Genomic DNA, 27053 nt, shown 5'->3' with positions numbered 1-27053 from the left:
TATTTCACTGATAACATATGGGAGATAAGAAATTGAGGTGAACTCATATACCAATACTCTAGAGTCTTGCCATTTTTTAATAAATCAATATGTTTTGATGTGTTTACGCGCGGAAATCTAAATGATATTTTTTCCTATCAGTTTCGGGATTGATATTGGTGTACGAAAATAATGCTCAAATGCCTGTCCGAAAAAACAGTAGGGTTAGGAAAACTTCGTCGGAGGTGTATATCACTAGAGGGCGGAGTAACACATGGAGCTCTGCTGAAAATAATGCTTCGGGACCTTCAAATGCAGTGGATCAACTCGGGAGAAGCCCTAGAAGATCTGTCTGGACTCTGGTAAGTACACGAACATACTTGTAATTTGACGATATTACTGAAACATCTTTCTTAAAAGCCAATATATTTTTTCAAAGTGATATTTTTATGGATGATTTGGAAAATGGAATGAATAAACGAAAGGTTTGCTCATGTGGTTACTTTTGTGAATCAAACTAGTTATCGACGGTTTGTTTGTTTGACAGCTAGAAGTAGTTCATTAGAGTATTACGCATTTTTGCGTTTCACAAATGTGTCAAAAGTTATGAAGTTTATTGTTCAATACATTCCAGCTTGGAAGAAACTTGTGAAATCTTGCAACACAATTGGGTTACATAAAATTAATTTTTAGTCAAGAATTATAATTGATTCAATTATTAAAATCGATCTCATTCCAACATTCCATTCAATTGATGTACATAATATTTTTAAAACAGAAAAAATATTAAGAAAATCAACGGTAAACATTGTGACACAAATAGATTGTCATGCCTTTCTTTATAATTTTACGATTTATATGAATATGGACATAAGGATGCTTTACGTCTTTGGACAATGAATGAATTGTGTAGTCCCTGATATACAGCGTCAGTCATCAATCAAGACGAATTGTATTCACATATTATGGACGCATTAACGGAACATGTTCGTAAACAGTTTTCTATAAAAGCATAATCATTCAACATTGAATATTTTCGACGTTTATCAAAACAATTAAAAGTAAACTAAGCAACACATGACCAATTTTTAATATATTTTGTTTATGCAGAGTTCTACATTTTTTCGGTTTCTTTCTCTATCATATATTGATTTCCAAAATATTATGGTATTTTCACAGCAATGTCAAAATTAAATGACGACATCGCTGCAATTACGATGTAGCAATTTTTTTTATATTGCTGCGACAATTATATATTTTTCCAGATTTGAATAGTCATCTGACCGAAATTGTATCAAAGAGTTGGCTTCAGTAATTTCGGACATATTCTTCATCATACGCTGCTTAAGGAGACATGAGCAATATATATGAAAATATATTTACACAATATTCAATGTTATTATTCAGAAATAAATGACCTCATCTCTTCTCTTCTCTCTTGACGAAACGCACGTCGAAAAACAGTGTTTTTATTATGGTGTGTGGAAAGTGTTTTCTTTGAAACGATTGATTATCCATTCTCAGAAAATGTTTATTTCAATTTCGAATAATATATTTTTTCAAGAACACATTGTGGAATGTAACTAATTGAAAATGCAATGTCTAGCATATATCACTGCAGAGTAAAAAAGTATCATTGCATTGTAACCTAAGATGATGTCGCAGACATATCAATGGCACAGAGGCTGATAGAATAGATATTCTTCAGTTTTTTCCAAGATATTGAATATTTTTTTAATCTCGTCCTTTATTTCGAGCTATATCTCTGGGTATCTGATGGTAGATATCGATAAGATATATTTTCTAGACAGTTTTATATTTAGAGGTATTCTAACTCGAATTGAACATGAGTTTGATTTGTATAGAATTCCATATTGCCTCGAAAACTTAAGTTTTGAGAGAGAAAATCGTTACAAAAAACAAATAAAAAATGTTTCATTATTATTTCAAGCAATAGAATTGCCCTAGTTGGTGATGTATATATCAAGCATCTACAAATTTTGAAATCGACATTGATGTTTCACTTTCAGTTTCACCATTCAATACATTACACATGAGTATTGTAATATATAAACGCATATACTTTCACATATACATTATCCCTTGCACCCCCCCCCTGAAATTAACATCTAAATTTATTAATTTCATTAAGAGTTGATAATTTTTTTCGAATTAAATAAAAAAATATTACACCTTCATTCGCAGAATAGAAAACTGCGCTACAATTATAATGCTAGTCCTGTTAGCATTATACTGTGCTTACAAGTTCTTTCATTCTTGTTCTGCGTAACGTGTCAAAGTCTTCGACTGTCAGTCGGTGACGTTTAAAAACACTTTTTTTTTACTTTTTATTTTTATCGTGCTGTGCATAGAAGGGTTGTGTTTTTGGAGTCGTGAAAAATATTTTTACATTTAATGTGACCCAAGTGCATATTTTATCTTCAAATGGCATCCGATAATGTTTTCGGATATATCCCACAAATTGGGAGTGACGGATACGTGAGTAATAGCCAGTATGTTTTTCAGACAAGGTTGACATTATGAAATGCTGTCATCAAATCCTGTTAATTATAAATATTAACGATGTTGAAGTTCAACAAATATTAATTTTGTAATTACTTCAACGTGTCTCCAATCAAAATTATAGTATCACTTTTGCTTCTATCTAGTTTACGGAGAAGTGTAGTGTCACTTTTAAATCAATAATGGAAAATGTCAACTTTTTACACGTCCAATATTCATTAAGGGAGATTCCTTCCTTATATCGTTAATTTGGATCTGGAAGGTTCGGTTTAGTATCACGTCTGTTAACACTATCTTAGCTCCTAAACTTTGAGGCTAGACTCTCAAGAAATTTCTAATAGAATGAGTTCAGATATTATAAAAGCTCAATTATTTGGAAAGAAAGCTTTTGACTTTCTATTTCTCCATCACTGAACTGAAAATGTGGAAAAATTTCAAAGAAAGGAAGAAAATAACTACAAAACAAACTGTTTATGAATATATGTAGAGCATACACAGATACAAACTGGAAGTTAAACCATTTCCCCAATTACTAATTTCTTCCGTTTACAAAAGCCTTCAATTTTATGTGCTACTTGCTACATGACCTAAAATAATTTTTCTAAAATTAAAAAAAATTAAAATTTTTAAAATTGTCTCCTTGATTTCTTTATAAGAAAAGTATGTTGTTTGTATACATTTCTGTTATATGTATGTCAATTTTCATAATGGAACAATAATAGGATTCTATCTGAAATTCATTCAGTTTAAGAGAACCAGTCAGCTTGCAATGACGAAGTACTGACATCATTTTTTTAATATGTTTGTATCAATCTGCGATATTATACTTGTTTGCCTAGGCAAAAAAATCAATTTCTTGGTTGATTTTTCGCCGCATGTTTAATAAACAGCCTGTGTACACAAGAAAATTGGATTTCGAAGTTAGACTTTAATAATAGTCACCCTCATAGATGAACTGTTCATAAAATGTGGTCCTCAAATATATCATCAAAGAAAGTGATGAGAAGCCTAATTCTGACTTGAGGCATACTGGATGGCACAAACCCTAATTTTTTTCTTAATTTCGTAAGTTCTACGAGATTCAAAGTATTGAGTATGCTCACAAAGAGGAAGATTTTTTCGAACTTCCATTTTTTTCGGAAATTTCATCAAAGTTTGTTTGGGGATTGCCTAGTTTAGGTCCCGGCGCACTTTTGTTAATGAACCTATAATATAAATAAGAATTAAAATTAAGAATTAATTAAGAATTAAAATAATTAAAAACAATTAATATAAATATAACAACCTAACTTTTAATTACTAGTACTGTTATTAATATTATATTGAGAATATTTAAAAGTTGAATTGAAACAGTTGTTGAACCTAACCTATATAAGGGCGCCAGGACCTAAACTAGACAATGCCTGTTTGTTTTGTAAGTGGCACACCCTGTACATTACTTTTTGCACTAGTTGCACAATATATTATTTTTCACAAAAAATCAGAATGGAGCTTTTTGAAACTTTTCAGATTTTTCTTTTTATTTAGGAAAAAAACAATTTAGTTCAATGGTGTCCTGTTGTATATAAAATCAAAGGCATTTAAAAGCTGAAGAAAATGATAACAGTTTGAACTTTCTAGGTGAATTATTATCTGAAATAACAGATTTTGAAAGAACGTAAGCGCAGGCAAAATTATGATTTTTTCACTTTTTTAATTTTGATAAAAATCTGAAATTTTATATTCTCAATATTATATTTGGGTATTATTAGCAAACCAATGACTCCGGTGAATAAAATGTATTAAATAAATTTTCATTCGCTTTTTGAGGCTAAGGTTGTGCGGTAATGGAAAGTCTCAAAAGAGCTTAAAATTGTTCAATGTGGTGAGGATATAATAAAAAAGTCATTGAGAGCTTTCCATTTAAGGATATGTGAGATATCCAAATTTTCTCCAATTTTTTGTGTACTTGATCTGGAACCTCCTTCAACTGAATTCCGGGCTGCTAATTCAATATCTGGTGTTCTTATACATATACATCCTTTCAGATGATTGTTTGCTTTAAACTTCCTTTTTCGCACAACCTCTAGTGACTATTTTGAAATGTTCATGATTTTGGAATATTTTCATTTAGTAAGCTTTCTTTATCCAACCAACTGGTCTCTATTGTATTATAAACAATTACAGATACAGCTAGGCAGTTGTCGAAATACACACTTTTTTTTGCTGCATTGCGGCTCCTAATTGTCGCTTCAATATGAATATTAAATTCGACAAATGTCATTTTTCATTTTTTTGTGATTGTTCTTCAGTTCCAAATCTTTCACCAATTTTCTAATATGAGAAATATCCTATGAATTAAAGAAAACTTCCGTATTGTTGTATATTTTTACTGGTTAATCTGTTTTTCAGAGCGAAGAACCAACATGTAAATTACGCTTGAGGGTGATATCTGCCAAGAATCTTATGAAAAAAGATATCTTTGGAGCAAGGTGAATGATTTTTTACTGAATCTGGTATTTTTGAACTAATAGTAATAATTTTTTTTCAGTGACCCTTATGTTAGAATTGACTTGAATACCAATAATGGAGATGAAACCATTGATTCAGTTCTCACCAAAACCAAAAGACGGGTATGTTCATCATTTACTGAATTTTGGAATACTTGCATGGTTTTCTCAACGGATTGAAATATTGGAATTCATCGCCAAAGAAAAAATATATAAATTCTATCATTCAAATCTACATACATGCTCAGTAAAAGACATTGAGGCCGCTACCAATCATTGATTGATATTTCCAAAACGAAGTTCCATTTTTTTTTTCTCGTTCAGCATCAACTTTTAGGGACACTACCTCCACACTAGCCCCATAATTCAAAAAAATCCTATCTTCATTGGTAATGGCATCACTCTTAAGGTCCAAGATGAAAACAGCATGTTCGCAAAATCATGTATTTTAGGTGTTATTTTCGACTTGATTGATTTTGGGAAACAAAATAATAGCAAAATAGTAGGACAATTCAAAGATTATTTTTTAGAGAATAAGTTAGTTCTGAACGATGGAGAAACAAATTGTATCATGTTCAAAGTCGATAACAATGAAACACCACAAAACATAATTATGCACAATCAAAAAATCATTTGTAATATTTTAGTGAAGTTTCTAGGCATATACATTGATGACACTTTGAGTTGGAGGAGTCAGATAGACAACCTCTGCCATAAACTGTCCTCGGTAACATACGCCATGAGAGTTCTAAACAAAAATTTTGATTCTGAAGCACTAATTACAGTATATTATGCGAATTTTTTCTCCGCTATGAGACAAGGGATAATAATTGGGGCTCATGTCATGGGTTTAATAGAGTATGTCAAAAAAAAAAACTATCAGAATAATCTTTAATATAAATACAAGGGACTTCTGCAGAGGAGCCTTCAAGATCAACAAACTACTTACTGTGTCAGCAATCTATATATATGAATCAATAAAATTTATCATCAATCATCCAGGCCATTTTGACATACATCGCAAAACGCATCTTTACGAAACAAGACAAAAAAAAGACTTCTCATATCCCAACCATGCAAAATCCCTATATGAACGTAGCACTATCTATGCTGGAATGAAATTTTATAATAATCTTCCGAAAAACATAAAAGATATTGTCTTTGCTAACAGATTTCTGAAATCTGTAAGAAAATTCTTATGTAATCTAGAGCCCTACAATACTTATGAATATTTTCTGGCCTGTGGAAATTTATGAACCGAATGTTATTCAAAATTGCGCTATGTATTTATAGAAATTATCTCTACTTTCAGTAATCATGCGCAATATGACGCACATTTTAATATGTTTGTAATCGTGTTTGAAATTTGAAGCTTTTCATTTTGAATACTTCATTTTTAGATTTATATGTACACATATTTGATGTTTTTTCAAATTTTCCTGAGGGGCACAAAATAGAAATGGATGAATAAATAAATATTTTTTGAGATAAATGAAAATTCACCTCTTATTTTTTGAAAAAAACAGCATATATTGTTGAATTTGAATGCCATATTTTCAAGTTTCTGAGAATTTGATTCGGATGCGTATTACTTTTGGAAGGATTTAATGATATTTCTATTGGAACGTATTCTAAAAACACTTTATTGTGTGATTTTCACCAGATAGTTTTACAAAAACACAACATGTGTTTCGCCATACAATGGCTTCCTCGGACGTGGATTAAGACACGCCCGAGGAAGCCAGCCAGACACTCCAGATATTTCTTCGGCGCCAGCTTCCCAGGGTCGCCAAGGGTGATCCTGGCAAGATTGCATCCTTTGATTTCATCCCATCCCTTTAAGGATTGACCATGGGTGTGACGTTTGGCTAGTTCCGCAATTGTCAAAGTCATCAGACTGTAGGTGCCACTGGGTCCTAAAATGTTTAGTCCAGCCGCTTCCTTGGCTAAAGAGTCGGCAATACGATTACCTTTACTCTTGTCATGCCCTTTAATCTACCTCAGGATAATGTTACTATCTACCGAGGCTTTGGCTAAATCTTGGTGGCAGTCTAGTACTAGCCCTGAGGTAACACGTTATCTGTTCAAGGCTAATAGGGCTTTTCTGCTATCAGTGCAGATTGTTGTGTTTTTGCCAGATTGTTGTGTTTTTGCCAGATTGTTGTGTTTTTGCCAGATTGTTGTGTTTTTGCCAGATTGTTGTGTTTTTGCCAGTACATTTGAAATAACAGCGCACATACGCCAACTGCATATTGATAGTTATTGAGGATTTCATTTAGTTTTTTCGAAGACTCTATTTAAAAAATCATATTTATTCTTTTTACATGAATTGTATAACGTTTAAAAGACTTTCTTTATGTTTTGTCATATATTTTTTTGTGAAAATTCAAAACTATCGTAGTAATACCATATTTATTTTTTTTTAAATTCTAGACTCTTAGTCCTGAGTGGAATGAAGAATTTATCTTCAGGGTAAGTTTTTTCTTGTATAAACTAATGTTGATAGCGATGATTATTTCAATAAGTTTCTATGTAGGTGTTCTTCAACGCATTTCTGTTTCTGAATCCTTTATTTTTTACGTTGCATTTTTGTAGTAATACCAATTAATAAATGTTTGAACGGGTAAGGTGTTCTTAACTAAATTCTAAATATATTATAGTATCAATTATTATATTTGATTGCTTGATTATTAGGTCAAACCAGCCGAACACAAGTTAATCCTGCAAGTTTTTGACGAAAACAGGCTTACGAGGGATGACTTTTTGGGAATGGTAGAGTTACCTTTGACTGGCTTACCAAAAGAACAGGGTGACAGAATAGTACCAACTGTCAAGTACCTACTGATGCCAAGAAGGTGAGTTTTGTCATATTTAACATTAACATTAATTGGAGGGTATGTATTTTATGAGCATTGTTTTTTCATGTTGATGTTGAAGTAGATTTTGAAAATATTATAGATGATTTGTTTGAAGGTGGTTGACAATATTTCGTGGTGTATTTCATCAGTTGGGACTGATGGAATCGAATCCGATATCATTCACAGGATTCCTACACAATATAATTAATGAAAGAAGTAGAATTTCACTCACATGGAACACTGCCATCTTCAAAATGTAGAAGTAGAAAGCCGAAACCTATCTTTTTCAAAAATTTTAAATGTGTTGTTAAAAGTAAATTTACTTATTTGGACCTGTATGTATGATTAGTCTAATAAAGTAGTTACAACTGTTTGTTACCACGTATTGTGGTATATTCTGTACTGCTTTAACAGATGAATAAATATATTTTTTTCTTTTTGTTTTCATTGGAGTAAAATAAGTCAGTTCTCATTAACTCAGCTTTTCACAAAAATACACATTTTTGCACAAATTTCTTTTAAAATATTACCTGGATAGAAGGCCAGGATATTGGAATGGATTCTTGTGAAATCATATCCATAATTTTCATATCACTACTTAGATCATCTGATATTATTGTAATTCACTATGCTTGTTGCTATGATTACTTTATTGTTTCTAATACTCATTATGCTATTTTTTTCGTCTAAAAAATTTATGTTATCCATTTACTGAGTTATCAAATCGTCTATGTTCATAACCATCATTCAGGAAAGAAATTCTTCATCCCAAATTCTATTTGTATCATTTCACGATTACAAATTTTCATTTTATTCTTTTGGAATGAAGTGCAAAACTGATCTCATTTCTTGTGTCTAACGAAAGTTTGTATTCGGACTGGTCCCGTTTCATTAGCTTCTCCATTAACGCTTACCTTTCTCTTTTATGAACCTCCCATTGTTGCTTGTTCGCAAATTACTCAACGAAGCGATTTTAGTGCTCGATCCAGGGTTCGGGGACACCTAGAGGTCTACCATGCCTTTCTGTATGATAGTAACTTGCCACCCATAGCGGCGCCAGAGGACGCACCTGTCGACGAGAGGGAGTGGGAGGTGGTCAGCGAGGCGAGAGAGGAAAATGCGGCACAGGTATAATAAAGTTTTCTTTTAACTGCTTTGGTTTTTATATGTGTTCAGATAAATAACAGTCCTGCAGTGAAGTGTGTGTTTCTAATAGACTTTCTATGCTGAGCATAATCCCGCGAACAAAATTGGCCAGTCACATCAGGCTACTGTGTAATTAGAGGGTTATATTTAAAATTTTGGTGTTTTTTTAGGTTATGTTTGATAGACAGAATGTATCAAAATCATCTATCTAAATAAAAAGTATACTGCTACTATTTTTACAAATAAATGTCATTTGTCAAATGCATCTCGCGAATTATTCAACACATCAGAGTTATTTTTTGAAAATTTCATCAGAAGGGTAGTGAAAAAACTATTTAACTACAATTAAAAACAGTTGAAAATTTTCAAACAAACCATTGAAATGTTACATGATCAAGGATCATCTACTTTTCAACCACAGAACTGAAAGAAAGGCCTTGAAAAATTGAGTTTCAGTTCTGTTTTCTCAACACGAAATCATAAATATTTTCGGTCTTTTGGAAAAAGCTATATAATCCCTATTCATAAAAGTGGTACTAGAAAGCATCTGCAATCAATTAGAGTTGCCCAAAATGCCGTCTAATCACTAGGAAACTCTTATGTGACCCAAAAGCCATCTTTATTAATTAACAACATGGATTCACCAAAAAAAAATCAACCGCTTCTAACTTACCACTTTATGAAAACTATGTAATCATTTCTCTAGAAGACAAGTTGCAAGTTGATTCTACCTACATGAATCTTTTTTTTATGTGAACATTGAATGAAACAACTTTATTAGAACTATCAAATACAAATCAATTCACTGAATTTATTTTATTAAAAAAAAATCACCTCAAAGGTGCGACTTCAATCCCTTTTGTTCATAAAAGAGGACATATGGCCTCCCCACTCACAAGCGATTTTGGTGAAATTGGGGACACTTGTGAATCGTTGTATTTGTGCCACTTGCCAGTGTATGGGTGTCTGTAATATGCTGTGTACTGTGTAATGCCCGCTGAAGTAATCCCACTGTGATTCGAAAGTGCATATAGATTATAACAACAAGGAGCTACATTGTCAACTGCATAATTGCTCTTATCTAATCCTTCTAAAAAAAATCAATGGCAACATTTAATTTGCCTCCAAATCTTTCCGTTGGAGAGAATCGTTTTAAATGAATCACTAAAATAAGGGAAAACTTAGGGATTCATAGGGAGTTTGCGCATTTTCTCCTTTCCTTGCACCTCGATCACGTTAGTTTTTCATCTCCATCCATAGTTTCCTCTCTCGTGAAGGAATCCAAGCATTGTGACAAACTCAGTTGACCAGTTCTTTGTGGTGTGGGGAAAGACAAATCCCTAATAGGATCGAAGGTTACTGATGAGTACAAAATTATAAATTGATTGTCTGGAAATAGTCAAGCTGTTTTCTCTCTATAAATCCTAGAAGGAACAGATATTGTAATCTTTCAAAATTCCTTTTTGTAAAACCAATCATGGTCAAAATGAAACAATTTGTATCATCTTTGAAACGATCTGTTGAAAATGTATGATGCATTAACTAATTCTGTGAGCATTTGTAAAATTACTTTCAAATTGGCTTCTCCATTGAAATGAATGAATAAATATATTAACAACCGCAACCAACAACACATGCAAAAGTGAAAAATGTTATATAGCCCCATAGAACAAAGACAAATGACATGGAAGTCTCCAAAATGTCGATACAAATTTGTCGTGTATGTAAAAATGGCGGCTCTTTTATCTCCTTTTATTATCAACTCAGAATGATGTGCAGATAACTTTTAGCAGTATACATTTTCAGATATATGATCTTAATGGTTTATTGAATATATACACCTCAACAATTGAAATGCAATAAATATATTGCCACTCAGAACATTTGCTTAACCAAGCCTCTCTTATCTTTTCGTTTAACGGATTATAACTGTAAAAAATTTATTAATAATGATTTATTTTACTAAGAAATATACATGTTTGTAGCACGGGGAAAACAACTCAAAAGTCTGAGTACAAGCACAAAAAACCGAAAAGTGTTAGAATGGCATAGTTTTGTACTATGAACCCAAAATGATACAGAAACCAGAGGTGATATGACAATTAAGATCACGGGATAATTCAGCATAAAAAAAATCTTTGGTATTCACGTGTAAATGCAACATTGTTATTTTCTCTATAGCCTGTATATGTAAGTCCATCTTCGGAATCACACACGCCTCTACCTCAAGGTTGGGAAGAAAGGCAAGACGCCAATGGAAGGACTTATTACGTGAATCATATTGCCAGGACGACACAGTGGGAAAGGCCAACTTTAAGGTAATTATGATATTTTTTTAATAATAGATTAGATTAGATTTTTTATTGGTCAAGTTATTACACCTTAGTGCTATGACGAGTCAATAATGTATAAAATAAATGAAAATTACAATTAAAATTACCGAAAAGGAGTAGGTAGTACATAAAAATTGTATATGATACAAGCGCAAAATAAAGTAAATAAATATATAAATGTAAAAATGAAAATGTGAAAATAAAGATACATAGAGACAGTACCTACATTGACAATAGTCACTCTGTAAAGCTGAAGTCAGACGCATCATAGTAAGTAAGCATTCTCTGAGAGATGTTTTTTCAGTTTCCGTTCGAAATTAGCGAGGGTTGCATTTTCCATTGATTGGGGCAGTGAGTTGTACAATGATATGTATGAGTTACATCTCCTTGTTATTTCTAGTCTTTGGTTTGGTGCTCTAATATTATCCTTGTTCCTGGTATTATACGAATGGTTGTTACCGTTTGTAGTAAACCTTTGTAAATTTTCTTGAATGTGTATCAAATTGCAGTATATTACACATGATGGCAGAGTTAATATATTGAACTTAGCTATTCCAGCTAAAGTTCTGATTGTTCTTTTTTGAATTGCAAATATTCTCGAGATATGAACATATGTGCCCCAGTTTATCAATCCATAAATTAAGGAACTATGAAACATTGTATGATAACCGGTATGGGCAGCTTCATTACCGACTTTATTTTTATCTGCCTGATTGCATAGACCTTGCATGATAGATTTTTTGCTAGTTTGTCAATATGGGGTTTCCAAGTTAACTTTGAATCAATTGTTACACCAAGACATTTCACATTATTTGAGAGATTATGGGACAGCGAGAACATAACTGTTTGTGTCTTGCTTTTATTTACACATAGGCTATAATATTCATTCCAGTAAATTCACAACACACAAATTGATATACAAATGCACAGGCATAAATTACTTTATCTCACAAAGTCAAGTTTTGAATTGATAATAATTTTTTTTCAATTCGCCAAACTATTCTATAAAAGAGAGAGAGAGAGAGAAAGTACTTTATTGTTCATGAATAACATCATGGTTACAAAGTTAAAAAATTAAAAAAAAATATATATATATAAAATATACATAGCACTGATACCAGAGAAAATATGTCAACAACAATTAAACTTGTTAATAAAAGGTAACATGTCACACTTAATACTATATAAATCTACACAACTATACATAATAAAAGATGAGCAACACTATGCGACATATGGAAATTAAATAAGGATTATTCTAGTGTTTCACTAAAGTATTCATTCAGACTGTAATAGGCTCTGTCTAATAATAGATTTTTTACTGCTCTTTTGAATTTATAGAAGGATCCAATGGTTTTTATTGCAAGTGGTAAGTGATTATATATTTTGCCACCTTTGTAGATAAAAGAGTCATATACAAGAGACGTGGTAGGCAGTGGGAGTTTGATGTCGAGTTACGTAATGTGAAGAATTTGAACCAAATTTATTCAAATGTTTTTTTACAATAAGTACCGTTTCTAAAATATACAACGCTACTACAGTTAGAATTTTATGAGATTTAAATAGAGGTTTACAATGGTCGTTAAATTTAGCTTTACACATGTACCTAATGGCACGTTTTTGTAAAATGAATATGCTATTGAACAGAAAATTACAGCAACTGCCCCAAAATGGAATGCCATATCTTAAGTGTGATTCAAATAATGAATAATATACAGTTTTAGCAGTTGGAAAACTTGATTCTTTAGAGATTAGTCTAACTGCATAGCAACCGGAAGATAATTTTTTTTTAAGAACAGTCAAGTGATGATCAAAAGTATTTCAACAAATTATAAAGACAAGTAAATAAAATAAATATACAATAACTAGATTGTGACAACATTGGCAATGTCATAGTTCATAAATTCCGTTAAAGAATACCTACTGATATATTTCACAAAGTAAGTTTTTTCAATGTACATATTCTTCAGGACGTTCAAAACGAATACATAAAAAAACATATATTCAAAATGTTACAATACTTTACAAGTAAATTAAGGAGATGATGATTATTAAAAAAATTCAATTGATCATGTTTACTTGTGTCATAACAGGTAGCTTTGAAAATGACATTCGTAATGTCAAATATACTTTGAGGTTTGACATCATTGTCAAATTTTGTCCGGTAATTTTGTGAGTTATTCAAATAACACTTTGACAGTTTACAAGACAGCAATACATACTTTTATATATCGCCTTTGTGGGTTAGTCTAGCACCACATCGTTCAATGAGTACATCTTGGAATGCTATCCGCTGGTCCTGTTCAGTCTCCTTGGTGAACTTGATGCTGGGGTGATGAGCGTTCAAGTGGTCTAGGAAAATATTTAGAGCGTCCTTTCCATGTTTCCAGATGACGGAGGTATCATCCATGTAACATAGCCACAAGGTCCGTTTAAATTCAAAGGTGTCGATTGCTTTCTCTTTAAAACGTTCTATGAAGTACTTGGTTATCACTGTGCTAAATGGGTTTCCCATCGCAACGCCATCTAGTTGCTCATAGAAGTTCCCCCACCACTGAAAGAAATTCACTGTGAGACGTGCTCTGGAGAGTCCGACGATATCACTTGAAAACAAGTAGGCTAGCCCCCTCAGAGAGTATTCCAGTGGGACATTGGTAAACAAGGACCAGAATATCTGCCGGCTTCAGAGTTGAGTCCCTATTCAGTACAACGAAAGCATTGTTGAAATCTCAAGTTTATAAAAGAACTCCGTGTAAGATCTTCTTCAATCTAGAGTCAGGATTTTAGTAATTAATATTTTTTTGTTAGTATTCCAGTTAGTTAGTATACCAGATTCAAGGCTTTGGGTAAGTCGTTTACATATAGAAGGAATAGTGATGGTCCAAGGATCGAGCCCTGAGGTACACCAAGCCTAATTATGATTCTACTAGATATAAAATGATTTTGTTACAGTATTTGAGGTAATTTTTATCCATGTTAGGGCATTTCTACCTATGCCATTAAGAAAGGAGCTGATTTGGTTTCTTTTATGTCAGTTATTTTTGAAAATTTTTGTCTCCTCTTTTTCCACCAACTGATTAGGAACAAGAAGGCACACTACAAAAATTTTTATGATGATTTTGAGTGACTGTTGCTATTGTTAGTGTACCTTTTGAAATAACTTATAACGGATTTGGTGCTATATCTTCTGTTAATTCTCTTGAAGGTATCAAATATTTTTGATATCTATTTCTGAAGTGAAGACGTTTTTTCGAAAATATCTGTTTTCTTTTACAGTCCAGACCCTCCAATGTTAGAAAACAAATGTACGCAATAATTATTCTCTCTACATACAAATTAATGCACTAGGAAATTCGGGAACCTACCTCACTAGGTTGCAGTTGTCATGACGTGATTATTTAAATTTGTTTCAGCAATAGTACTTCAGAAACTAGAGCTGTCGAAAGAGAGGAACAACGTGAAGTGTTTGAAAGAAGGTACCACATCAGTGCTGATGATGAGCAGAATGGGCGCAGTGACAATTCTAATGTCAGTCAGGTAGGGTGGATATATTACCTATAGAAAACTGCATGTTTCTTGTTGAATCATGTTGCATTTGTCTGTTGTTATAATCATTTGTGACTGATAAAAAACAGTTTGTGAACTGAGATTTTGAAACTGTAGTTCCACAAGGTTCAAATCTGAGACCCATTTTATTCTTAGTATTCACGTGATTATCCTATAAAATTACAACTTGAATGGTTAAGTTGAGGAATAGGTGACCCAAATTGAAATTCAATAAGTGTTTGTTCTACGAAAAAAGGCGATAAAATATATATCTAGAGCCAAGCGTTTGGACCACTGTAGATCACTGTTCATTAAAAGTAGAATACTAACAATATACTGCAGCTTCATTCTAGAAACAGTATGTCTAATTTAAAAAAAAAAAGTTTTCCTTTCCAAAGAATATATAACACACGGCAAAATGTCAATATACCTCTCCCAAAACCAACTTCAACATTACCTAAAAATTCCATTATATTTGAGAGTTGGAAGATATTTAATCATCTACCATTTGAAATGAAAAGTGTTACATACTCAAAAATATTTTGAAAACGTGTGAAGGAACTTCTACTCATGAAAGCATATTATGGCTTGGAAGAATATCTTGTAGACAGATTTTGAGTACCTGAACCTTTCAGGTTAAAACGACTGATTTATTTCATTTATACATGTAAATCAATTCTTATCTGCTTTGTAGAATCTTATGTCCTGTCTACATGTAAGCTTAGACCTTGTATTGTTCCATTTTCACTTCAATTAATTTACTGTAAATTGACTGATTTATTTTATTCATTTATATTACAGGAGTTTTTCCCCAACACCAAACCGTTATTTTAAACACCTCGACACGTGTTTCGATCACCAAGTGATCATCTTCAAGAGGAAGATCAAACAATTTGATTTTCCTGTATATTGGCCAAACAGGGAGAACATTTTCCCAAAGAATTAAAGAGCATATAAGTGGTTTCGTAATTAGAAAGACCAATTCCACATTTACAAACCACTTTTTAGCACAGGTTACATTTAGTAGAGAAATGTTTGAAACTCAGTCTTCTAGAATGTTTAAAAATCAATAGATTTAAGAATTCGGGTAATTTACTGAATGACTAAATAGAATTAAATTAGTCACCGTTACTAAATATTTTTTCAAATGTGGAAACTGCTACATAAGTTCAGGTAATTTAATTCATTACAAAGTCAGATACACAAAACATTAAATGGCCAGGTAAAGATCGGGTACTTCAAATTGTGAAATTGGGTATATGAAGCATTGAATATATATAATTTAGTCAGTAAAGACACAACGAAGAAGCCATTATGTGTAGTCTGAAACTTGGGGAACTTATAAATTGATTCTAACAGGGCACTCTCCCGCTACAATATGATTTAGCGATTTTCCAAAAATGAGGAAAACAGCAGTTGAAGTTGATTTGTGTTTACGAAAGTCATTCTACCATATTGTTGAAAATTTTATCTCATCAAGTTGCTTTAAGAATCTGTCTAGGGAACAATATTCAAATAATTTAGAAAAACCAGATGAGATGACACATAATTTTCTTCACTAAGAAGAATAGTCCACTTCTGGAAGAGCAGGCTAATCATTTCACATTTTGATAGATTGGGAAAGATATCTCTTCAAAATGATAAATTCACAATATAAACCATGCTTTTATTTGAAACGTGGCATTCATCTATAATTAAGGCAGCAATAGAATTTCTTTCTGTTTGAATTTTATTGTTTCAACAATTTTAGTAAAAACTGTGATACAGTTGTTGAAAATTTCGGCTTTATCATTCTCGGCTTTATTCGTTATACTAATATTATCATGGTCAATAACTATGTTTTATAGATATTTTTTTTGTGATTTCAGACTACATTCCATGTTTAATTTTTTGTTGCTGTTGAAAATGAAATTTTGATAAAATTTTCACTTGGCCGCTTCAAATAAAATTCTGTGTGCCTTCTTTGCATTTGGGTATTCATTTCAAACGAATACAGTAAACTATTTATTGTATTCGTTCGAAAAAGTCCTTAAAGGACGAAACTGCAGTAACGTTAATAATAAATACAAGTGGTATAAAAACATACAAAGTTTGATTTCTCATTTTTCACTAATTCTACTTGGACATTTGATTATCGATTTCAAAATAAATTCACTCAAACATATTTGTAAGTTTTGTTGTTAGTATTATATTATTATTGTATTATTTTTCCATGAAAACAGATAAATGTCCTGACAGAAAAAAAGCGCACTATAACTATGATATGTTTTTATCATTTTTTATGGTTTATAAAGCACTAATGAATTATACACATTAATCTTCCTCTTGAGTCACTTTGTTCATTGATGAAACCGTTTAAAATTCGTTTGATGGTTTTTAAGTTTATCTACATGGACTTGGCAGAAGGAATTTGTTTTATAATATATAATGATAAGAATATAGAGGATGATAAGGGTATCTGTCTGTATATTGACAAATTTATCAGATGTTTGATACATAAATTTGTGATAATACAAAATAATTAGACTTATATCATCAGACATTGCATAGAAACAGTCGCTCACAAACAGTGTTGCCATATTTGTACCTGGCTACATCTTTATGCCTATAAATCGAGCAGGGCCGGATGTTTGCTCTCAACCCAAAATCGATTGTGAACTCATGCAGAGAATTATAAATTTTATTTCATATATATAATGTGATAAATGTGTGTGTCCGCTTTTTGTTATCCAACGTCCTATTCATACTAACACTAACGGATTCAGTTTTGCATGGGCATTTTGTTTGCATGATCATCAGGCAGACATTGACAATACAGACCAGGCGGATATCGACACAACAGACCATCAAGATGACGATGTCACTGATAACTTGAACAACGACGTCACAATTCAACTGGATAACGAAGTTGTCGATCACCAGGATGATGATGTCACTGATCACCAGGAAAATGTCGTAACCGATCACCAGGAGAATGATATCACCGATCACCGCGAGGGTAACGTCACCGATCACCAAGATAATGACGTTGACGTCGCGGATCACCAGAATAATGACGTTGATGTCGCCGTTCACCAGGATAATGACGTCATCGATCATCAGGATGGTGATAAAGACGTCAGTCAACCGACAACCGATAATATACCTGACATAGTTATCGAAAGAGACCTCAATGACGAACGTAACCACGAGAATAGAATTAGTTTGAGATCTGATATTTGCGATACCGATTACAATGGTTCAGCGGAGAGCAACGAGAGCAGTCGACGGAGTTCTGTCGATATACCTCGTTTCCAGCTATGTCAAATGAACTTTGGCAGACGTTCGACGGAGAATGGTCTTTCCGAGGTTGGTAGGCTTGCGCTTCAGTGTGGTCCGTTGTAGGTCTCATTAATTGTGTGTTTGGTAGCTAAAGTGTGTTGCTGATATTTTATTTAGTTGTTTTTATTTGTATCTTGCATATTTGTACTGGCATCTTTGAGCTAACATACGAAATGTAACTATTCAATATATATATTGCCATATTGCCATGACAACAGCTTCAAGACTTTTGGTAGTTCTGACAACAGAACTCTTAGCAGTCAAATCACATTTATATGGTTATAAGATTACAAATTAATTTGTTTAACTACCTGGAATGAATTTAATAACCAAATTTCACAAATTTACTATGTAGATTTTTGTCTCTTTTGTAAAATCTACTGAGTTGCACTCATATGGCTTTTTAATTAAGCCTAAGAAACAGGACAAATTTATTTATGTATTTGTTGCAACATTACCGATTCATCCCAATGTTTTTAAGATTAATGTGGTGGTAAATCCTCTTTCAGTTCGGTTTGGTAACCCTGTTTTTACGGGGAGGTGGAAAACGTTCCCTATGTACTTGAGAACATAATTTTTCCCCCCATCACTGTGTTCCTGGATTCATGTTACAAAAGGTGGGATGGATCAAACACTTTTAATTGTATTTTAATATTGGAAATTTTAAATTTTTGAAAACAAGCCGCCCTTGAGGGTGAAGTGAAAATTATTGAAGGTTACTGTACCCTTTTTGTTCATGACACTCTTTTTATAGTTTTTCTTACTTTGTTTTATTTAGCTGGCAGCAAAATTTTTTTGTTTTTCTTTGCTTCCGTTTTGATTATCTATTGGATATATTTTTTATTTTGAATTGTAGTGTTTCACTGTAGTGCTTCATTTCAATTTGTGTTTTTTTTTTTTTTGAAAATTTCGTTGTGCTAAATGAATCGAGTGTACTTTTTACCGAGCGTAACATGGGTGGTCAACCTTTTATTACTTTTGACTTTTCACTCTACAGTTAACAGTGAGTCAGTAAGTAGACTGCAAGCCTATGCTGAATGTATGTAGAAGTGTATGATTTTTATAGCCCTACAGTAAGAAATTAATTTTATCCTTGTGCCATGATGCAGGTGAAAAACTTATGAAAGTAAAAATGATAACCCAAGTGTGGGGTAATTTGCCAAAAGTTCTAATTATGACTGGGAAATTTCTATTTCTAAAGATTTACACAGCAAAATAGAACACATTTTCATATTCAGAAAAGTGACCTCTATCTGCAAAGATGATCAATTCCTCCAAGGCTTTCGTGAAATTAGTTTTTTATGTCAAAAATGATCATTTATTTGATCACGTCGTATAAATGAGTTGGGTTATGGGACAGAACCGATCGTAATTTTGTTAAATTCCTAGTTTGAACTGTGTATTCAGTGTTTTTTTGTCAAATCATTTGTGGCTTTTCCATGTTTTTGTAAAAATAATTTCGGTGTCGTATTATTGATTCTAATTACCAAAAATTATCAACATTTGTAACTATGAACACCAAATATGTTCACTTCAAATGGAACGCCGTTTTACTTTTTATTGTCACGAATACTCATTCCTCAATTTATTCAACTAACAATTTATTTGTTTGAATTTATATGATTCATGCATTTGTTCGACACATTAAAAACGATAGTTCGCAAAATTTGTTTTATTTTAAATGACACTTGATTCAAAATTTTACATGAATTAATTTGTTTGATGAAAATTTGCGAACAGTTATAATATAGATTCATTGTTTGAAATTTTTGGAAGTAAATGTTTGTCATATATACTTTTTTTGTAACTATCGGATAATTTACTACAATTGCTGTGAAACATGAATAAAATTGTTTGTTGATAATTATAGTTACATGAATTAAAACAATTGTTGATAATTTTAATTCGGCGCTAGCGTCGAGCGGATTTTTGCAGAAGCTGAATTTGTAAGATAGTCTAGTGATAGTAACACAATATTCCGTCCGACCGCAGCGCCGAATAAAAATTATCAACAATCAATTCAATTCATGTATCACCTAAAAGCAACAATCAAAACAATTCATTTTTACAAAATACCAGTAGAAAGTAAAACGGCGTGCCACGCCGTTTTACTTTTTATTAATATCGCTTTGAAATGAGCTGAATTATTTTGTTTGTTGAATTTCAGTGATACATGAATTAAATCGATTGTTGATAATTTTTATTCAGCGCCACGGTTAAACGGCGTTTTGTCGTACTATAAATGAACTAGCATGTTGACATATGTAACGCTTGAAGTTCTTGATAAATCCGCTCGATACCAGCGCCGAATTAAAATTATCAACATTCGTTTTAAATGTATCTTTCAAATACAACAAACTTTTTAAATCATCAAAAAATTCAATTCTTTGTCAGAAATTAGATTTTTAAAAAGATTGATGAAATAAAATGGTACTTGCTTGAGAAGGTTTTGCACAAAAGTTGTAACCAAATTTTAAATTGAATGCATTAAAGTGAATGTTGGAAATATTCAACACTTTCAATAAAATTGAAATATAATAGTCTTTATTATTCATAGAAAAATATTTATTATGGAAAGTTAATTTGCTATATTTTCAGACAAACGAAAGTCTATTTTTATTACCATCAATGTTTCATGGGAAAACTTTGACAGTCATTCAAATTCATTCATTGAAATTATTGAAAGTGAAAGTGAATTTGAAGTTTCATTATAATTCAACAGTCATATAAATAACTAACATTACATTCAAAGGTCAAAATTATATGCGGAATTGAAACGTTTGTTGAATTTACTCGAATAATACATTCCATTGACTGTTGAATAAAAATGTTTGTTCATTACCGAGTTGAACTCTATGTATATAGATTATTTTTCAGCATAATATATAGTAAATTGGCGTTCCATTTTCCAATACTCTGAAACAATATTTTTCTTCGGAATCAATAAAAACTTCAAGTAATTTCATTAGTCTTTTTTTATTCAAATAACAATTTTATTCATGTAAATCATGTGATGTCATGTAAATTAAATGTCATTTGAAATAGAACAAATTTTGCTAACAATCGTTTTTGATGTGTCGAACAAATGCATGAATCAATTCAATTCAAACAAATAAATTATTAGTTGAATATATTGAGGAATGAATATTTGTGACAATAAAAAGTAAAACGGCGTTCCATAACTTCATGTTTGCACAAATACAAATACAGAATAGTAGTACACTACAACAAATATTCTACTAAAATGCAGTATATTTATTGCTATCATTTCAGATTCAACCAATATATCAAACTATTTTTTGACAATTTTATTTTACATTGACAATTCGCCATTTGCATGGGACATTCCATTTCACAATGGTATTCTTTAAATTCCTTTTCATAATGAAAATTTCATTATCACTGTGATTTCCTTGGCTTTTCATATGTCTTACACAAGCTTGAATACTCTAACATTAATATGTCATATGAATTGTTATCCGTCTCAAATCATAACCTACATTACTATAAATCTTATATATTTTCAAATTATTTTTGATGTAATCAAAGTTGAGTTTTATTATCATAATTTTTATGTTTATTTCATTTGTTGAATCTATTATTTTTTCTGTTACTCGACATTTAACTTTTGCAAACCTTTGAAATTTTTCTATGGACAATTTTGCAATTTTAATGAAATTTGTATATTAGGGTAACCTAAATAAACTACCTGATGTTCGAGAAAAAACTTTTGGGACCTTTCCAAAACATGATGGACCTCCATTTCTGTTCATTTTATTTCAATGTTTTAACCGGTATGTGTTTATTTTCATTCAAATGTATATGTCCGCTTTTATAATTAACAGTTATTTCTTGAGATCAATAATATATTCGCCATTGTGGAGAAGTACCTATATTTTACTAGGTACAAGATACATGCCTGTGACTTATAACCATTTTTAAGCTTTCAAGACAAAAAAAATCCTGCCAAGGAGTGATTATATCGTAGACATAAAAATCTAACCCTATTCTCTTCATCTTTTCAGAGCGATGACCAACTCGACAGCATGTCAAACAACTCGTCGAGAAGAGATTCGACTGTCTCTTCTTCAACCAGCAACAGTAATTCTCAAAACAATCTCGAAGGACTATCTGAAGGGTTGCCTTTAGGTTGGAGCGTGCAGCGTGCCCCGAATGGACGTCTGTTTTTCATAGACCACAATGAAAAGACGACCTCGTGGGTGGATCCCAGGACTGGTAGAGCGAGTCCTATGCCTAACCAAGCGACCACTCCTGTGATTAATAAGAGACCTGATGACGATTTGGGTCCGTTGCCCGAAGGGTGGGAGGAAAGGGTCCATTCAGATGGAAGGATTTTCTTCATTGATCACAGTGAGTTTGAACTTCAATTAATTATTCAATATCAGTCTTTTACACTTACACATTCTCACATTATTTTTTAGTGTCAGCAGCGTCCACTGCTAAGTTTATAAGCTTTGTGTTCTGTCAATCCCATCAGCCATGCAATGTAGCAGAATCAATCCTCTTTCAACTAGATAAATTCTTATGAGAAAAATATCTGGTCAAAGCAGATTCGAACCCACAATTTATGGATTGTGAGTCGGACACACTACCACTGGTGTTAAATTTAATTAGCCAAAGTGCAGTTTGGTATAGACTTGAGTAGAGACAGCTTTGACATTACTGACAGATGACATTAACCTCAAAATTGTTGTGTCTCTAACAAGGTCACATAATAGATGAAGCAATTTCAACTTATTTTATGGGAACTGTTTGTTCTTAAACAACAGAAAAAGACTACCATATCATTCAAAGGATTTTTCAAGTTTTAACTGAAACCAATACATTGAATTTTATAACACATATTTTTCTTACAATACATGTTATCCTTTATCTTGCCGTATGTGATGTTCAACCTGACATTTTTAGTTATGTAATTTTCTCCAGATACGAGAACAACTCAATGGGAAGATCCCAGGTTATCAAACCCTTTGATAGCAGGTCCAGCAATACCATATTCTAGAGATTACAGAAGGAAATATGAGTATATGAAAACGCAACTTAAGAAACCAGTGAGTTTTTGTTTAAACATATTGAGTGTTTTCTGATTGTTTTCATTCTAGTCGAATGTTCCTAACAAATTCGAAATAAAAGTGAGGAGACGAAGCATTTTGGAGGATTCCTTCAGGGTAATTACATCAGTTTCTAGAGTAGACCTGTTGAAAACAAAACTGTGGGTAGAATTCGAAGGGGAAGTTGGATTGGATTATGGTGGGCTGGCGAGAGAATGGTTCTATCTGCTTTCAAAGGAAATGTTCAACCCGTACTATGGACTCTTTGAATATTCAGCGATGTAAGTTTCATGAATTATATTTTTGATGTGGAAGATAGAAATGAGTATTTGAAATACTCTTGAGTAGCTATTTAACTCAAAAAGCATTTCAAAAATATTAAATTAGGATGGTGTAACAAAAAATTACTCTTGAAACTAATACTTTTGTACACTAATGCCATCTTAGTTCAACGAGTTTTGAAGGCGCTTTTTGTCCACTTTATCTCTAACCTCCAAATTTTTGTATTGATGAAAATTGTTGAATGGCAGTAAAATGGCATAAATGAACAATATTTGATTAATAATAATCAGAACTTGTGTGTTACTTCAATTATTTCAGGTATTATTAGCTTTTACCTTGATTGAATCTATTCTGTTTTATATAACGCCTTTATTTTTTGCTGGCGATATTTTTTATATCCAGAGAACAAAACTAAAATTCTGAATCAACTGAATTTCGTTTCTTAACTTCAGAAGAACAAGTGAGAGATATAATTGTAGTAATGTTTGGTATAACTTATAATTAAAGATATAACATTCGCTTCGAAAGAGTAAGCAGATAAACTTCAATATCTGACATCAGAAATAGCAAAAATTTATTTGAGAAAAAAGCTTTTTTGTCTTTCTACTTCTCCGTCATTGAACAATGAATCTCGGAAATTTCAGAGAAAGGAAGAAAATAACTACAATTTAAACTCTCAATGAATATATGTAGTGCATAAACAAAAGTTTCTTTCAGATACGAAGTCAAAATAAAACGTCTCGAAACAACTACTTTCTCATGAACATTGAATTACAAATAAATAATGGACTTCAGGCCAATCACATAAGGTGTAGAGAAACTTTTAAATATTTCTGTTTACCAATAACTACTCCAGTTCATGAATTAAAATAATTTGCTAATATCTCATCAATCAGGATTTATGCAGAATCATCTCTTCAGTTGACAATATCAAAATGGAAAAAATCAATTGAAAATGGTGATTGCTTGTTGCCATTTTCTTGGATCTGAAGAAGGCCTTCGAAACGGTTGATAGTCAGATACTGATTGAGGAAATGGAAGCGATTGGTATTGAAATGGATAAGATCACAATAGTAGTAAATGTTTTATCTTCCGCTTTTGTTATTGGATTTTGAGTGCCACAGAGGAGTGTCCTTAGTTCCTCTTTTGTATCTGATTTATATCAATAGTATGAACTATTTCCATGAATGTGATTTTCTTAACTTTTATGTGAAATGAAACGTGATATAGCTGAAACTGAGGCAGTTATAATAACTACACCTGGCATTCGATGTTCAGGATTTCTCAATAAGTTACCATGTCTGGTATTGTGTTCGTTTTCTGTGTTATATCGATAATATAGGAAGTTATAAAAAAACATGAGAAAATCAATAGATGAACTTCATCGATGATGCCACCATACTCTTAGCATTCAATTATTGGTATCCAATTGTAGCTTTTTAACTATATCATTAAGAACTAAATTAATATTCCTCAGGGATAATTACACCCTACAAATAAACCCCTTCTCTGGAGTTTGCAACGAGGAACATATGAGCTATTTCAAATTCATCGGACGTGTAGCAGGAATGGCTGTCTACCATGGAAAACTACTAGATGGTGAGTGCATACAGGACCAAAGTTTTCTTCTAAAAAATTATCTTTTTTTTTTCATTCCATAGCCTTTTTCATCAGACCTTTTTATAAAATGATGCTGTCAAAACAGATCGATCTGAAAGATATGGAATCAGTAGATTCGGAATACTACAAGTCGCTTTTGTGGATAAAGGAGAATGATCCATCCGATTTAGATCTGACATTTTCGGTTGATGAAGAGTCTTTCGGACACACGTCGGTACATGAACTGATTGAAGGGGGGGCTGACATTCCTTTGGACAATTCCAATAAGGATAAGTATATAGCGTGAGTAAGATTTAGAATGTTACTATTTTATTGATTATAGGTTGAAGATTTCATGTGGACCATTTTTTTTTTGTCGTCTACTCTGTGTAGATATAATAATTAGTGTCAGTTGTCATTCGATGTTTGTATTCGATGTTTGTATTGTCCATTCTTGAGTCTTTTTATTTTGTTGAAATAACTCCATGCAAAATCAACATTAATGACAAATTTACAGAGTAGCCAACTCATAAAATACACATGTTCCAAAAGAATTCCTTATTCAGTATGGTCCATTGAGAAAAATTTTGTAAAGCAAATCATGAGCCCTTTTCATTTATAACTCTATGAACTTTCTCTCTTATGTGACGGAGGCCTAAATATCACACCAATCGACAATGATTGCGGCCCCAGAACTGATCCCTGAGGAGCACCTAGCTCAAAATCTAGTATTAATGTCACCTCATTGAAATTGTAGTCAGAAAGTACATCAATGGGAAAATATTCAATAATTTGTTTTTATTAGCAATCCCAATACCATACATAAGTTTGAAAAAGCTAATATGAAGTATAACTAATCAAATTGAAGCTATAACAGTTAAATGTTACATTTACTGTAACCAGTGTATTCATGATCCATATATTAATTCATTTCAGGTGCATAATAAAATGGAGATTTGTAGACAGGATACAAGATCAAATGAACGCCTTTCTGGAGGGTTTCAGAGATCTGGTACCTCTGAACATCGTTAAAATTTTTGACGAACACGAATTGGAACTGCTCATGTGTGGTATCCAACACATTGACGTGAAAGATTGGAAACAGAACACTCTATACAAAGGAGATTATCATTCAAACCATATTGTGATACAGTGGTTCTGGAGGGTAAGTTCACTGAGGTGTTCCAAAAGGATCCATCTTGGGGCCATTTCTCTTCTTCATATATTGACACGGATGATTTTTTTTTTTCAGGTGGTTTTATCATTTAGTAATGAAATGAGAGCTCGACTCTTACAGTTCGTGACTGGCACTTCAAGAGTACCTATGAACGGTTTTAAAGAATTATATGGTAGCAACGGGCCGCAGCTATTCACCATTGAAAAGTGGGGAACCACCGATAATTTTCCCAGGGCCCATACTTGGTAAGGCATGATTTTTTAACAAGTCTCTGAGAATTGTTAGGGAATAATCAATTTTTGTTTCAGCTTCAATCGTTTGGATTTGCCCCCTTACGAAAGCTATACTCATTTGAAAGACAAGCTAGTGAAAGCCATTGAGGGTTCTCAGGGCTTTGCTGGCGTCGATTAGTACACAGTTTACCAGAGATTTGCATTTTTCTTGAACGTGAAAACTAAATTCTGTCCATTATTGATAATTTAAGCTTCATAATAGTCTATTCAATTCTTATACATATATAAATATATATATACATAAATATTTTATAGTTATATATATATATATAAGTTGTTATTTTTATTCTGTATACTTTGTAAATAATACACGTCTAAAATATATTTACTTGTATAGTAGCCTGATTTTTTTTTGATACGACAATTGCAAAATACTTTGAAACCTTTCTTTAGATACAAATCTATTGTGTCATCAAATTTGAAGTTTCAAACTTG

At 32.1% G+C, this 27053-nt stretch overlaps 1 protein-coding gene across 4 annotated transcripts; it reads left to right on the top strand.

The window, feature by feature from the left end:
• The first annotated feature begins 7 nt into the window (after positions 1 to 7).
• Nedd4 (E3 ubiquitin-protein ligase Nedd4) lies at positions 8 to 26957 on the top strand. 4 transcript variants are annotated; one of them, XM_074181309.1, is made up of 17 exons: positions 8 to 341; positions 4894 to 4973; positions 5033 to 5114; positions 7425 to 7463; positions 7686 to 7846; positions 8827 to 8977; positions 11177 to 11313; positions 14742 to 14865; positions 17674 to 18222; positions 22221 to 22566; positions 23143 to 23267; positions 23319 to 23548; positions 25027 to 25148; positions 25211 to 25451; positions 26085 to 26313; positions 26401 to 26570; positions 26634 to 26957. In XM_074181309.1, the coding sequence occupies exons 1-17, from the start codon at positions 180 to 182 to the stop codon at positions 26734 to 26736; spliced, it is 3051 nt and encodes a 1016-aa protein (XP_074037410.1). In that variant the 5' UTR covers positions 8 to 179; the 3' UTR covers positions 26737 to 26957. The 4 variants fall into 4 exon arrangements, with proteins under 4 accessions (XP_074037410.1, XP_074037409.1, XP_074037412.1 ...); XM_074181308.1 differs by having other exon boundaries at positions 8818 to 8977; XM_074181310.1 differs by lacking the exon at positions 8 to 341 and adding an exon at positions 2294 to 2478 and having other exon boundaries at positions 8818 to 8977.
• Positions 26958 to 27053: the final 96 nt, after the last annotated feature.

This window comes from Leptinotarsa decemlineata, unplaced genomic scaffold, assembly GCF_025532065.1.
Source record: "Leptinotarsa decemlineata unplaced genomic scaffold, Ldec_3_MD MMD2_tig00026307_RagTag_RagTag, whole genome shotgun sequence".
Classification (NCBI taxonomy): Eukaryota; Metazoa; Arthropoda; class Insecta; order Coleoptera; family Chrysomelidae; genus Leptinotarsa; species Leptinotarsa decemlineata.
This window is presented reverse-complemented; position numbering and strand designations above follow the sequence as displayed.